Source organism: Bombyx mori, chromosome 11 (assembly GCF_030269925.1).
Source record: "Bombyx mori chromosome 11, ASM3026992v2".
NCBI lineage: Eukaryota > Metazoa > Arthropoda > Insecta > Lepidoptera > Bombycidae > Bombyx > Bombyx mori.
Genome location: NC_085117.1, coordinates 7,541,921 through 7,558,437, shown reverse-complemented (window position 1 = coordinate 7,558,437; position 16,517 = coordinate 7,541,921). Strand labels below are relative to the sequence as shown.

At 35.9% G+C, this 16,517-nt stretch overlaps 2 protein-coding genes across 2 annotated transcripts; one reads left to right on the top strand and one right to left on the bottom strand.

The window, feature by feature from the left end:
• Nucleotides 1–572: 572 nt before the first annotated feature.
• LOC101743752 (elongation of very long chain fatty acids protein 7) lies at nucleotides 573–7,408 on the top strand. The gene is made up of 5 exons (XM_004931627.5): nucleotides 573–1,083; nucleotides 1,948–2,138; nucleotides 4,937–5,011; nucleotides 5,261–5,557; nucleotides 6,847–7,408. Exons 1-5 carry the CDS (start codon nucleotides 1,038–1,040, stop codon nucleotides 7,084–7,086), a joined length of 849 nt encoding a protein of 282 aa, XP_004931684.1. The 5' UTR covers nucleotides 573–1,037; the 3' UTR covers nucleotides 7,087–7,408.
• Nucleotides 7,409–11,942: 4,534 nt separating this feature from the next.
• On the bottom strand, nucleotides 11,943–13,483 carry LOC101744046 (large ribosomal subunit protein mL52). Its single transcript, XM_004931551.5, has 3 exons — nucleotides 13,073–13,483; nucleotides 12,826–12,971; nucleotides 11,943–12,280 (listed from the first exon to the last, which is right to left on the bottom strand). The coding sequence occupies exons 1-3, from the start codon at nucleotides 13,113–13,115 to the stop codon at nucleotides 12,089–12,091; spliced, it is 381 nt and encodes a 126-aa protein (XP_004931608.1). The 5' UTR covers nucleotides 13,116–13,483; the 3' UTR covers nucleotides 11,943–12,088.
• Between the last annotated feature and the right edge of the window lie 3,034 nt (nucleotides 13,484–16,517).

The window sequence follows — 16,517 nt, the reverse complement described above, 5'->3', positions numbered from 1 at the left end:
CTGGAAATTCGCAAATAAAATTGTTTTGACATACATTGTATCCCAGAAAATTTCTTTTGAAGGCTTTACTGAAATCCGAACTCATTGGGAGCTTGTATCGTCAAAAATACACATTGAAAAAAAAAAGTATTTGTTCTAAAATACTTTTTGGTTTTGTTTTGTTTTGTTTATGTTAGTCAAATGTAGACGGGAGATAAAGACAATTTTGGAATTTCTAATCATCAATTTATTATTATTCATAGATCTTAAGAACAACAGTATATAATATAATTTATGTAACTATACTATAAGCATCATAATAATTTAAGGATTAATATAAGAATTAACTATAGTAATAATAATTAAGCAAATTTAGAGCTATACACGTATTAGGTTAAGTCGCCTATTAAGCAATTAATTACAAATCATTTTATAGTATTATACAAACACAATAATTAAGAAATACATATATACGTTAAACTTCAATGAGCATATTTACAACACAATGCCAAGTTCGATCAATTGCTCAATTAGAAGTATTTAGAATTCAAATGGAATATTAATAAGGGTCACCGTTTGAGTTTTCGTCCCACAAGCAGCGTGTTTTTCGAAGCGACGTGACAGCGATTTCTTACGTATAGCGGAACTTTGAAAATATCAACGAATTTTTTTTAGAATGTGACAATAGCTATGTTAAAATTAGTAGTATAGGAGGCGGTGTTACCGATTCTTGGAAGCTTACACCGCTTGTAACTATTAAGCTCCACGTCTGATGGCTTAAATGGCTATCGAGATACGAGTTTTTATTCTCGAACAAGTCTAGTACACAATCAGCCCTAATACATAAACTCACTCGGCGTACCCTCAAACTTTCCGTTTCCGCTGCAAATCCCACCGCAACCTATACTATTGTAAAACAAAAGAGATTACGCCAACAAACTTCGACAGGAGGTATTAAACCGAACTGCAAATTTGTGGTAGGCAGTATAAAACGCGCCACAGGATGAAATCTTAGCTTTACCGAATATCAGTGGTCGTTTCCTGTCTTCAAATTAAACATGGAAAGAATAGATGTGCCATCGTTCTGGGAGTTCAAAGGAGCCGGTGAGTTCGGCAGCTTTCATTTCTCACTAAGCTCATTAAGCACACATTTAGACCACAGAATAGCTACAGGCAAATTGATCTGACAAGGATTCAGCAGACCTTTGGATCCAGTATTTACAGTACATCTGGAGATATCAAGAGGTTCAGAGGTGATACTGTGGCTCAAGTGACAATGAAGCTTGAATGGTAAATTTAAAATTTGATCCAATATTGTAGTGCCTATTCTGTTCTTCATGGAAATTTTTTCACAGTGTAAGAGCCGCGACATTTTCCTTTTAGCACTATTACTAAAAATCAACGATTTTATCCAAAACATCAACCTAACATTTCACGATTTAGAAACATTAAAAAGAAGCAGAGAAGAACGTGCTGTTCTTTTAAGGTTCGGTTAAGTCTCAGTTTATATCAGCTATAATGTTTTTAAAATCCATATGTACATTTTAAGAACTATAGCATTCTCAGTACTAGGCGACCAAAACCAATAATTTTAAACGTGCATTCCGCGATTTAAATGGCCTCGCCGTAACAACCCGCCGCTTTTTGTGGACCATTAAATTAATGAGAGCATTACAACGTAAATGTAATTTATGCTCGTTTAATCCTTATTTTCGGTTCGGAGACCATCATTTTGGCTATAAAATTGTCCATAGAATCCTCCTACCTTTTACGATTTTTGGTCGTATTTGAAAGAAGGGCCTTCGTACATAGTTTTGCAAATCAATATTCATTTTTCAAGCTCAGCACTGAGAAAGCATTTCGATAAGAGTGGCTGTTGGGCAGCAGCCCCAAGGGATGCCTGGACCATTAGTGCCAACGATGCGATTAGTGAGTCATCCAAACTAGCATCACCTTATTATCTTTCAGGTGATTATACGGATCAAAAACTATTGATGTCATCCCCATTTCCTGTTACCACGATTATAATCCTATACTTGTGGTTCGTTTTGAAATTCGGTCCGGAATTCATGAGGCAACGAAAACCCTACAATGTTGAAAAGCTTCTTGTTGTATACAACAATTTACAAGTTGCCGTCTCGTTTTACATCTTTTATTTGGTAAGTGCTACAAATAAGTCTAAACTTACGTTTTAAAGTCACTGAATTACCTTTGATACTAAGTATATGGGCTTGGACGACATTTATTTGGGCCGGAAATTTCATTGCACCTACCACTATTTACTTTGCACTACCTTTGGTTGACTGGTAGAGAATGCCTTAGGCATTAAGTCCGCCAATGTAAATTTTACATGAAGTGTATAATAAATAAATAAATAAATAAATAAATAAATAAATAAATAAATAAATAATGAAACTTCTCTAATAGTTGGGGCAATTACCTCACGTATAGAGAATGTGGTATGTTGTATTCGAATCCAACAACCAATTTCTCCATCACACGTTCGTTGCCCGTGCGTCTAATCGCCAACGAGACATTCAAAACTTGCAAAAGACGAGTAGAAGCAGTCTGTCTACGCATCTCATTTCGCCACTTGGCCTCGCGAACTGATGCACTTACGAATTTCGGCGACGCGACCATTAGACCTCTCAGTTGGCGAACCGCTGTATGCATCCTCCATAAGTCCCGGTGTGGCAAACCTAACGAGGATCTGGGAGCATATCTGTGGCGGTAGCCATCATACAACACAAGATATTAGACAAATGCCTGAAACTCACAACATTTTCAAGATAATATTTCAACACAATATATTTTCAACATATATAAAAGTTCCGAACAACAACGTTCGGACCGTCGGTCTACCGAGCAATATCACCCGCTCGGTATAAGATCTTCCTTTCTTCGTAAAACTACATATCCTTCGCTCCCGCGATTGCTTGGTGCGTCGTATTCATATACGCTTTCGTCAATCACCAAACCTATATTTAGGAAATCAAGAACTTGAGCTAATTGAAATTTATTCAGGAAAAATCGTAACCTAAATTTTATTGACTATAGATTTAGCATAATATAACTTTAGACTTGAATTAAATCGTATATATTGGTCTGCTTGTCTCGTTTTCTACTACACACGTGATAATTATAGGTTGAGGTCTCTAAATGATGTCCTGGTTAGTAGATGGATGCGTCTCGCACACTGTAAAGCAATTTTATAATGCAAATATAGTCATCTGGTCTCAGACGGGTCGCAATAAGGAAACGTCGCTTGCATCTTTCATACGTCAGACGGGAAATGAACAGCAAACATTATTGTTTTATTGTGACAAAACAAAGGTATGTTTTTGGGGCATATTGGAGTTTAGATTTCGTTGCGTATTCCATACAAAATCAATAGTCGCTAGGTTCAAAAGATCGTTAATTGAGATTAATTAGTTTGTCTATTCTGTTTGTTTGATGGAAGAGGAGAAAAGAGAATATATGTTTGTTGGATATTTTTATTTGTTCCCTCATAGCTTCCAAAGTACTTTTCGTGGTTCAACAAACAAAGTAAAGTTATATGCGTTTTATCACTCTGCGTGTCGTGAAGTTTGGTAATAAATTTTGACTGACGTCACAGCCCTGACTCCTTTAATTACTGTTTTCTATTTCGATTTTGAGAACTAAGTATCTTTTTACTGTGGCAATATATTTTTTGGAACAGTAGGAAATCGCCTGATTTTCGCCTACGCGTAAGGTTGTTGGGTGAGAATGTCGAATTTGACACGACCAAAACCCTAGGTCTCAACGGCTTGCGTCCGAGACTCAAACGAGACAAAACTCATTAAGGTAGGCTGGGGGAAAGATTATGCGTTTAACGCGGAGCGAATATCGTTGCCAGCTATAAAACATAAAATATTCTAATGTATTTGGAAATCAATATTCATTTAGTAGCTTAGTACAAATACTTTTCTTTTTAGTATATTCGTAATTCGTGAAAGTGTACATAAGTCTAAGCTTCTTGAGGCATGAGCCCGATTCTCCCTCAAAATTTTTAATTTTTCTTACAATTTACTATGTAACATTATATTATAACATTTTGCAAAAATTTTGTGTTCTCCAAACACCATCTTTGCTTTCTATATCAACGTTGGAAACGAACTCATGGATGGAGGTGATCTCAACCCTTAGACATGAGGAGCACGACTGAAGAAAGGAAATCGACATATCTTATAATGATATTAGTATATATACAGACGATTTCATAAAAAAAAAAGTTCAAGGCATTCTCCTTTGAATCGAATGTAAAAGATCTTCCCATTGTTTGTAAACTCATATTACATTATATTGAAAAACATTGACACCTCTGACACAAATCGAAAAGTTCAAGGGTATATTGAATTCAATCGAAAATTTTATTCAATCAAGGTTACTCGTGTAACAGGTGAACGAACTCACAGCCCATTTGGTGTTAACTGGTGTAGGTACTAACTGACTGACTCGGTGGCGCAGTAGAGATCGGCTCTGACTATTGCGCCGAGGGTCGTGGGTTCGATTCCCACATCGGGCAAATATTATGTGATGAACAGATTTGTTTGCTCTTTGTCTGGATGTTTACTATATCTATATTTAAACATATCTAAGTTTTTTTCAAATTTTTTTTCATCCAGCTAGTTCTGTACTGTCTAATAAAAACCCGCAAAAATTATGAATTGGGTGATTACTGTAGGTCTGCACAACGAGGTGCCACCACTCTGCTTATTTCTGCCGTGAAGCAGTAAGCCGTAATACTGTAAAACGTCAGCTCTAGGTTGACACTTAGAGCTCATGTTCCAAGATGAGAGACAATATTGAAGTTGTTGATGTTGAACCATTTAACACCACTTGGACCGTACAACTAATCGTGGGTGTGGACACACCCTTATAATAAATAATGTTCAGACCAGTGTTTTTAATTATTCAAAAATATGTTCTATTTCAGGGCTACCAATTTATGAGTAAATACGGAATGTGGAACAAGAAATGTCTGTGCGAAAAAGACGAAACAAAAATTTTGGTTAGCTATTTCTAAATTTCATTATTATTTTCTCAGTATGTTTATTTATCTCTACTTCTTTATCATCCGACAAATATGGCTGGTTTTTTTAAATTCTAGATTGAAATTATAATGTACTTTTTGGATCTTCCTTAACCAAATCAAATTCGTCTCCAAGCTCTTAATTTCGGAACCGTACTGTAAACGACTTAAGCTTACATTATAATAGACTATTAGAATTTTTTAAATGTATTTTAATTTAAATTCCAGGTCCTAGACGGGAGTCATTACTATTTCGTAGCCAAAGTTGTGGAACTGATGGACACTATATTCTTCGTCCTACGTAAAAACCAACGCCAGGTGACCTTCCTTCACGTCTACCATCACACTATGATGGTTTTGGTCACGTGGTCAGTGGTGAAATACAGCAGGACTGATGGCACAGTTTTCCTCGGAACCATTAACTCTTTCGTCCACATTATCATGTACGGATATTACTGTTTGTCCGTTTTCCCGAGGATCACGAAGTACTTGTGGTGGAAGAAGTACATCACTGCTATGCAGCTGGTAAGATTTTTAGGTATAAATAAAACTTCTCAAATCGACGAGACAAAGGCTATTTGGTTGAAGTGACGTGTTTGCAACTTTACAGCAGAGCCATTTCAAGTTTAAAATTTGGAAAAAATGATGTGTGGCGTCGTGGGAAACCGAACGAAGAACGAAGTTCCTTATTATAAAAATATTAATTTTAAGTTCTATTCGAGGTATAAAGAAAATAAAACTAGAGGTTTCGCAACAACCCACGGTCATTCGGTAACGTGCGAACTAATTGTGGTACACTTCATTCACGGTTGTTTGCATATGAGTTAGTGTATTGCGCAAACAAACGCTCTGAGATCGTGGTCAATGCATGATAAAAAAAATATTTTATTTTTGTACGCTATTACAAAGTTAAGTCGTACACTGTATGCATTACTAATTTGTACGTTATTACAAAGTTAAGTCGTGCATTACTAATAAAAATCTTACGTTACGGACGTTTTTTCCCGGTTAGGGTACTTCTCCGCATCGTCCCATAAGGAACTTCGTTCCAAAATATCATAACAAAAAAAACTTCTTCAGCTACTTCAATGGAGTGAACTTAATTGAAGTTCAATTAAAAACATCGAACTATTGATGCTAATACCAAATAAAACGTACTTTTAATTATAAAGATAAATGTCGCGTATTAAGCGAAGTGTCACTTTAACCAAATAACCTTTCAACTCTCGAAATGGTAATTAAACCTACAAATTCTCATCTATCTTACGTGTGTTCCGCTTTGGATTATAGCGTTCACAGCAACTTCATAGCATTGAAATTACAGTTTTCGAAGTCTAGGTGATCACAAGCTCCAATAACTATCTACAAGATACTAAAACGATGCTAGCACAGTAAGCTTTTTACTAGCGGTAGAACCTCTTGTGAGTCCGGGCGAGTAGGTACCACCACCCGCTATTTCTGCCGTGAAGCAGTAATGCGTTTCGGTTTGAAGGGTGGGGCAGCCGTTGTAACTATACTTGAGACCTTAGAACTCATATCTCAAGGTGGGTGGCGCATTTACGTCGTAGATGTCTATGGGCTCCAGTAACCACTCAACACCAGGTGGGCTGTGAGCTCGTCCACCCATCTAAACAATAAAAATAAATAAATAAAACCTGCATAAAGGTTCAGAGCCGAAAATTAAATCAAGGTTTTCACCGATATGACACACCGACATGATTTTCTACAAAGGAATTCAGCATCCCTACCCCACATTAATTTATTATCTATACATTCCCTTAATGTAAAATTAACTCTCATTTTCTTCTCGCCAGGTCCAATTCGTAATGATGTTTCTGCACATTATAATCAATCACGTTTCGTCTGAGTGTCAGCCGGCACATGGTCTGCTTTTCGTTGTCTGCTTCAATACAGTGTTATTCTTGTATTTATTCGGTGATTTCTACATAAAGTCTTATTTAAAAAATAACGCTAAACAAATCATAAATGCTGGTAAAGCGATGAACGATAAAGGAGCGATTAATTACGGTAAAATGACTGTGAAAATGCAGTAAATTTTTTCTGTTTTTATCTGGGGACGTATGTCATGAAAATGGACAAATTAAATGATAGTGCTCGCATGGTCACCCTGGATTCAGGTCGCTGGCGCCAGACACTTTGTAAAGCCTTCACACTTTCTGCCATTTTTGAATACCCTCGTTCATGATTATCAGCAACACAGGGATGCCGCTAAACTGCTACTAGCCAAGGACCTAATTCTCTATCGAAGGAAGACGGAGTAACGTCAAAAAGTGGAGTTAGCAGTACTTTTTTATTAGTTCTTAATTTCTTAGTCGAAAGCTAAAAATAAAAAGGTAATAAAGACAACATTGTAAATTATGTTTACTTTCATCCCAAATCTATGAGGTTGAGCAGTTTTACGGTAGGTATATGGCAACAATGATCTCTTGCAACATGGATGGACGAGTGTTATGAATGGTTCTACGAAAGACCATAGTTTAATTATACATTAACGTTGTAAACTGGAAGAATCTATACTAATATATAAATCTACAGTGGTTTTTACGGATGTTCCGTTATAACTACTGAATCATGCATCCGATTGACTTGAAACTTGGTATCCATGTAGAAAATATATGTACTTAATGGATAGGCTAATATTTATATGAGTTTTGGACTCCCTGCACTAGTTGCAGGGGCGTTAATGATGAGAATCTTTGTAGGGGTGAGAAATAATAATGTTAATTTTAAATGGCCAGCGAAGCGGACGGGTACAGCTAGTGCAATATATTTCAGTGCTCTTTTTGCGGCTGATTTCTCGATGACGTGTTTTTGAAATTCCGTCATTGTAAATACTACCTCTTCGTCCGTGTGATTAGTGCGAGTATTATTTGTATTGAATCGGAACGTTTGCCTACGTTTGCCGCTAGGGGCGCTGTTCCAACTGCATACTTTGAGTTAACTTTTACGCTATCGACAACGTTAAAAACTCGCTCTGAACACATGGTCTTTAACTTCAGCGGGCACGTTGCTCATACGTGCTGTGTCGCTCTAGGAAAAATAAAAATATAACATCAGTTAAAGCCGTCACCACTTATTACATCCATATTGTATTTTTTTATTGAGCTGATAGTGGTATATTAATAGCAGTGTGGGATTTTTGTCGGACACTATATGTTGAGACAGTGGGTCTGTACGTGGAAATTGAATCCACTAAGCAAGTCCTCGGGTGTATGGACTTCAAATCTACTTGACACTTACCAGGCCATTAAACCTTCAAAAAAACAAAACCAATTGACATTAGGTGCTTCGTGAACTCCTCTGCCAATTTACAACGATAAAAAATATTTGTAATCTTCCAGCAACTCTAGTTATAACTGATAATCTTAAAAAAATAACTAAGTTACTGTAAACTTTAATTTTAAATTATATTATATTAGTAGGAATTGTGAACAGAATATACTACTTACTTGGATTGTTTTTGAATTCGACTATTGTTTATTTTTAAAAAATAAATTAAAGGATTAGATATAACTTTGTTTTTTTTAAATATTGAGTAATGCAAAAATTAATTGGTAACGAGGTTTCGAGGGCGATTTAAATAATTTTAAATAATAAACAAATAAATAAATTAAATATTCAATGCAAAAACATTAATGTCTCACAATAGTTTTAACTACTTTACAGTATTAGATTACACTAGAATTGTCAATTTTTCTCTCAATTTATACCTATCTAAATCTCTAAAAACTCAGAGCCTTTCTCAAGCAGTTAAATTCCTTTCAAACAGAAACGTACTGACGACGCGTCTTGGCGACGATTTTATACACGATCACATCGCATCGATTCAACACGAACTTTAAACAATAGCAATAGGATAAATTATTCTTATTTGACGATCAGGGGGACGGGTAGGTACCACCGCCCCGCCTATTTTTGCCGTGAAGCAGTAATGCGTTTCGGTTTGAAGGGTGGGGCCGCCGTTGTAACTATACTGAGACCTTAGAACTTATATCTTAAGGTGTGTGGCGCATTTACGTTGTAGATGTCTATGGGTTCCAGTAACCACTTAACACCAAATGGGCTGTGAACTCGTCCACACTTCTCACGGCTTTTGTTATTAGTGATAATGAATTGAAAACTGACTCTACAAATGGATACGTTCAACTAATTACCGATAAAATTACCTACTATTATATAAAATCATTTTTTTATCCATCGGACTAATCATCATAAAACTGGTACTTGCCGCAGGACTTCAACCCCAACGGTCGTATTACTTAATAGGAATTAGCAATAGGATTTCTTTCCCGCGGTGGTAGATTTCCGTAGCTGCTGAACAACCTATTTCTGCCGTGAAGCAGTAATGCATTTCGGTTTGTAGGGTGGGGCAGCCGTTGTAACTATACCTACTTGAGACCTTAGAACTTATATCTCAAGGTGGGTGACGCATTTACGTCGTAGATGTCTATAGGCTCCAGTAACCACAACACCAGGGGGGCTGTGAGCTCGTCCACTCATCTAAGCAATAAACAAAAATAAAAAAACCCCGAACTAACTTTAACGCAATTAAGCAGTATGTGTACCATCAGAAATTTCATCGCAATCTCAACGTTACACTAAAATATTAAATCTGGAAGACGAATTTTGTAGCGAAACATTTATTTCCAGGTCAGCAAATTATGAAAGCGGGAATTGAACATTGTTAGAGTGCGGTCATGTACGCCAATGTGTTGAAAGCCTGCTACAGTGTTCTGTTAGGCTGGTAATTGACAACGATAATAGGCTTCCGCATTGCTGTAAAGTGAAACCTTTGGGATAAAATTTCAGAAATCCTTTATGGGGCCATGATTTATTTCAGCCTATGACAGTTCATACCGTAGCCCGTTTGACAGAGCACAAAGGTTAATAATAATGGCGCCAAAATTGGCAAGTCAGGTTGTGGACGTAATGGGAACAGTTTTTTTTTTCTTTTTCATTATAATATAAAGCTTTTTATTACAATGAATTTAGTTCCACCGATTACGGACAATGACGGAACGACCGCTCAGCTATACCTGGCCAATCTAAATAATATATTACTATGATTTGTCCATTATTTAAATAAATAACATGTGTGCAATTCACACGTGTTAGAAGTGAAACCTTCAAAAATTAAAATACAATTATCCTAAATGTCTAAGTATATTATTAGTAAAATTTTGTCATTAGTAAATAATTGTAAATCACCTTTTATAGTATCAGGTAGCGCCCTCTGTGAATTGATATTTTAACTTCACGTATATCCTAAATTAAAATTCACTACAAGAGGTTTCATACACACGTTAGTATTAAAACATCTCACAGATGGCGCTGTATTAAAAATAAAATACTTTATACGTATGTTTTAATGTAGGAACTGAGCATTCTGTCTCACTTTTTCTCTCGATCTTTCACACTTGCATGCTCCCTACTTTCACTCCATGGCTAGTTGCTTCATGCTACGTTCGCCCTGTCTTAATCTCTCTCAATCGGTCTCGATCGCTCTCTCTCTCTTTTTCGACACTTCCGTTGCATACCTGCGTGACGTTACATCTGTAAAAATTTTACCCTCATGCGCCTAAAGAAGTTTCACTTCAAAAAAAACTCATTCAGTCAATTGTGCTGTGTTTCTGTTTATTTATCGTATAATTGTGTGAATGAGCTCGCCTGGTGCTAATTGAAGTGCTAAGTGAAATCTTGAAACATTAGGTTTAAGTCGCAATTCTAATGTAGGTACAATGGCCGTTCCACCCTTCAAAACGGAAATCATAACCGTTTCTTATCAGAAATGAGTGGTAGCGGTATCAACCCTTTGAATGAGCTTACGATACGCCCTCCCACCACTCAAAATAGACAGTTAAGTGAAAGAGTCAAAAATATACGAGATCTGTACAAATTCACAATGTGCCTTACAAACCGTAGACATTGTCTAATGTATTAGACAAAATGATAAGAACAATCTTAACTTAGCTCAATGCCCAAAGCGAGTTAATTTATGTGTCGTTGTATAGACTTCAGCAACAACTAACACCAGGTATGCATTGGCCTTGCCTGGTCATCTGCATAAAATTTTACTATATATATTTTTACGTCTTCCTATACATGCATTATGTTTTAACTTTTCATTTTAAAGTTGGTCGCTTATACCAGAAATGGATGATGGAAGTTATGGTGGTAGGACCTCTTGTGAGTCCACATGGGTAGGTACCACCACCATCCCTATTTCTGCCGTGAAGCCGTAATGCGTTTCGGTTTGAAGGGTGGGCCAGCCATTGTAACTATACTTGAGACCTTAGAACTTATATCTCAAGGTGGGTGGCACATTTACGTTGTAGATGTCTATAGGTCTCCAGTAACCACTTAACACCAGGTGGGCTGTGAGCTCGTCCACCCATCTAAGCAATAAAAAAAATGTTAATTTAAGTGAAAAAATTAATATAATATTATGTATTTTCAAATTTCAATATTTTTTTTCATATGTCAATATATGTCATTAAAAAATATGTATAAATTAGTGAGATGTTAAAGATCAGTTCTCCTTATAAAAACCCAGCATATCTAATCAATAACTAATAAAAAAAAAATTATTAACCGCTATCCTTCTACCACATCTTATAAATACAAAAGGTGTGCCCAGACAAAAATTGATTCACACTCATTAATAACAAGATACAATGAACAAACAACTCTTTTTCTTCTTTATCTCCACTATATCCCACTAGACGTGGACGGCACAGCGATTTTTTCTATTCCATTCTCCTCTATCAGCCATAATCTCAACATTCACTCCTCTTTTTCTCATATAGTCTTCTTCAGTTGACCTCTTCCCCCTCTACCTTGCACTACCATTTCCATACATCTCCTGGCACATGCAAACAAACAAAGCACATTACTAAATATAATTTAATATCAATAACATTATACAACAGGTCTGCCAAAAATACTACATAATCAATTTGTTACAGTAAGGCAGAAATAACAGTATTCTTTATTTCAATTTCTAATTCATTTACAACTACTTTACAAATACATTTTTTATGATAAATTTTTCTTCTGCAACATCATTCCTTTTGGTTTGAGTCTGTTGTTTAAGATTTCTTGTCGTTTCTCTTGTTCTTCTTTTTGTATTTTCTGATATCTATCTTTGGCAAACTGCAGTTCGGAGGATAATGTCACTATCTGTTCAGCTAGTTGCCTCTGTCGTTGCATCCTTAGTTTTTGTTTATGCTGAAATAAACATATATTTTATTGCTTAGATGGGTGGACGAGCTTATTTAGATGAGGTACTGGCTGATAACTAACAGTACTATAAGTCCAAGCATAAAGCGATAGGCTATTTAATGACTACTAGAGAATAGATGAAAGACATTATGAAATTTAGTGCAAAACAATGTTTTTATTTATTTTTTAATACATGGGTTTCATGGGTACTCCTTGTTTTGGAATTGTGTCCAGAATTCCAAAATCACAATATGAATACAGCAATTAGTTATTGTAAAATTGCTTTTCCACCCTTCAAAACAGAATGCAGACTATAATACATTATTTAGACAATCACCTATGTTACTTCAATCATTAGTGCTGTCGTGTTTAGACTGTTTAGTTATTTGGCTGAATATTTGACAATGGATAAAACGGCATTATAATTTTCAATAATTTAATAAGCTAAATTTTAACAGTGTTATTCAACTTGTTTGTATAATATGTCGTTACGAAGTTGTGTATTATTTAAGAGTAATATGGTTTTTTAATGAAAAATAATAAAATCCTACCAACAAAGGTGTAGGTCTTCCATCAAGGAAGGTGTAATCCGGGCCATCGGTCAGAATTCCTTCAGCATTCCGGTTCACTGGAAGACCTCTTGCGACGCGCCAATTTTTCGTAAATAATGCAGAACAACTACTAAAACTTCGCAATCCTGGAAATATTATATTGAAAATGGTAACACTAGTTAAAATGAATAAGAAGCGTCTTAGGCTTCGCTGTCGAAGTGTCTTAGTCTATTTAAGAATTCAATACCTGTAATAGTTTTCAAAATTTTATTTCCTGTTAAATTATTCATTCTTTGATTTTATTGTTTACTTGTATATTTGAAAGGGAAAATGAAAACAAGAGAACAATTCTTAGGTTATAGTCATAGACCTAACCATGGATCAATCAAATATATTAAGTGTATAATCTATGCCATGGATTTAAGTTCTAAGTCTTTTTTCCCGAGTGCAAGCAAAGGGAATAATACAGTCCGTACTACAATTTTTTTTTATATACTTCCCATTAAACGAAACCTTTTAATATAATTACCAACGCACTTAAAGGGATCGCTCTCCTAACACTACTTCAAGCCTCCACACCAACTCTTTCTGGCCAACCCATATTCTGGGCTGCGAAGGTCACTTAGAGGTCACCCTCAACAGAAGGCATTCTGTCTCCAAATTATGCTAGTCCGCGACCGAGCCGCATTCTTACTCTGTCGTCTATGGAACATAAATAATACGCTTAATATTTACACTTATTTACAATTATTACAATTACCCCATGATCTAAAAAAGTAAACACCATAGGCTATTTTTTTCCCTACCTATTCGCTGATCGCTAGGCTATAAATACAAATGCTACGCTTAAGCGTCCACTGCTTGTAACGACACTTTATATTTCTTTTAAAATTATTTACAAATTTAATTTACACATCACGTTTTCTCTATAGGTTTAATTATAAATTACAACCAACTACATCTTACCTTTTTACCTTTTAACATCTTTACCTGGTGACCTAGCACTGAACCACTGACTTTTGTAACACAGGTTTTCCTAGCATAAAAGTCAGGGAATATTGTTATTGTATACCTCATAAAAAAGCCATGTATATTATTATACTAGTGTTAAGTATTTTTGTACGTGTTTGTATTTTAAGAGGCTTGAATGAATAAATATTATTATTATTATTATTATTATTATTATCTTTGATGTTTCATAACTGCGGAGTCCCGTAATGTCCAATTTATTTTAATAGCAAAATTTTTTGTGTCATGATTATTAAAAGAGATCTACAGGTAAATGAAGTACAATGGCTTTTTAAGAATCATCATCATCATTCTTTCCTATTACCCTCTGCTGGAATGGAGGGGTCGAATCAAATCCTTCCATTTACATCGGTCTTGGGCAGTCTGTTCTAGCTCCTCCCACATTATGCCCAAGACACCTAGCTCCTACTCCACTGACCGACGCCAAGTTGTTCTGGGGCGGCCTCTCTTCCTTTTGCCAGACACTTTCCAGGTCAGTGCTCTCTTTGATAGGTGGATACCGGACTTTCTCAATATGTGACCAATCCAATGCTACTTCCGTGTAAGTCGTCGTGGCCTAGAGCAGTGATTCTGAACCTTTTTTTGGTTGCGGCACATATTTTACGATTTCAAAATTTGGCGGCACACAAAGAAAAAGATAAAAAAAGTGTGTGTGTCCGCTCCGACGCACGACTGGAGTTTACTGGATATAAAAAATTAAACGAAACAATACGAGAAATAGTTCTATATTACGACAACACGATACACTACAGATTATTAACAAATTAACGAGACACAAAACAAACGACTAACAAATATATGAAAATACAATAATGAGAGAAACGCGCGATCAGTACGAGGCTTTGTGGCGGACTGCCGGCGCAGGCGCATAACGCATTTCGTGTGACATGCTAGTACGATTTTGGTCCACATAATTTTCATACCCCGGGCCTATATATGTAAATCGATTCTAAAGGAGTAAACTCCAAAAATATTTACTTACTACCGAATCACATACATTTGCCAATTTTAACGAAAGAAAAGGTGCAGTAACTACTATGCAACACCTTGTGAATCCCAACTATCACTAAAACAACACGTTTTGTACGCAGAAGTGGCAAGTGTGCGCCGACTTGAGACATATTCCTATTGCTATGCACGCCGCTTGATCATAATTTGGCACTAAGAAAAACCGCGTTGCAAAGCAAATAAAAATGTGTGCGTGTACTAGTGTACACACGTAAGAAGTGAAACTTGTTTATGGCCTTATTTTTCGAAAAATGATCTACATGCAACTTTCTAGAAATTGGTTAAATAAAGTTAAATTAGATAAAGTTTAAACAAAAGGATTTTATTATCATAGACATGAATACAAATAATACAATTATTTCACTTTACCTTTTTGCTACTAAGATTATTACAGCATTTTAATAATACATCTCTTTGATATCATAATACCCTGGTACTTTTCTTCCTATAAATTAATAATAATAGCACGGTCCACGTGGTGTTAAATGGGGTTCCTGAGGTTCGTGAAGTTTGACCCACCTTGAGACATGAGGTCGATTTCTCAAATCCGAAACCATGCTTCAGAACATACCGCCGTTAATTATTAATAAATCTCTTTGCTATCATAATACCCTGGTACTTTTCTTCCTATTATTTTACGTAATAACAGTAATAAATAGCACGGTCCACGTGATATTATTAAGTGGGCTCCCTGAGATTATTGGAATTACAAAATGATTTCCGTAATCCACCTGGAGACATGAGGTCAATTTCTCAAATCGGAATCCATACTTCAGAACATACAGCCGTTAATTAATAAAGAAGGCTGTACGTCAGAGTAAAGTTATAATAATACATCTCTTTGATATCATAATACCCTGGTACTTTTCTTCCTATTATTTTACGTAATAACAATAATAGCACGGTCCACGTGATATTAAGTGGGTTACCTGGGATTATTGCAATTACAAAATGTATTCCGTGACCCACCTTGAGACATGAGGTCGGTTTCTCAAATGCGCATCCATACTTCAGAACATACAGCCGTTAATTAAAAGATGGCGCGTAACGGAAAAATGTGACGCGTAACCGAAAAATGTGACGGTAAATTTTTTTCCAACGCCGATAAGGAAGTTTCACTTCAATAAAATAATCTATTTTTTTGTGGATTTCAATATATATTCATGTTAAAAATATTTTTCTTTTTAAATGATATAATTTAATAATAGTAACAATATTATATTTGAAAAATTTGGCGGCACACTTTTGAAATTTGACGGCACACAAAAGTGCCGCGGCACAGTGGTTGAGAATAACTGGCCTAGAGGATAAGGTGCTCTGTGCATTCGTATCTTGCGATGCAACAGTGTTCGAATCCCGCAGGCGGGTACCAATTTTTCTTATAAAATACGTACTTATCAAATGTTTACAATTGACTTTCACGGTGAAGGAATACATCGTGAAATAAAAATTAAACCCACAAAATTATAATTTGCGTAATTACTGGTGGTAGGACCTCTTGTAAGTCTGCACGGGTAGGTACCACCACCCTACTTATTTCTGCCGTGAAGCAATAATGCGTTTCGGTCTAAAGGGTGAGGTAGCTGTTGTAACTTTAATGAGACCTTAGAACTTATATCTCAAGGTGGGTGGCGCATTTACGTTGTAGATGTCTA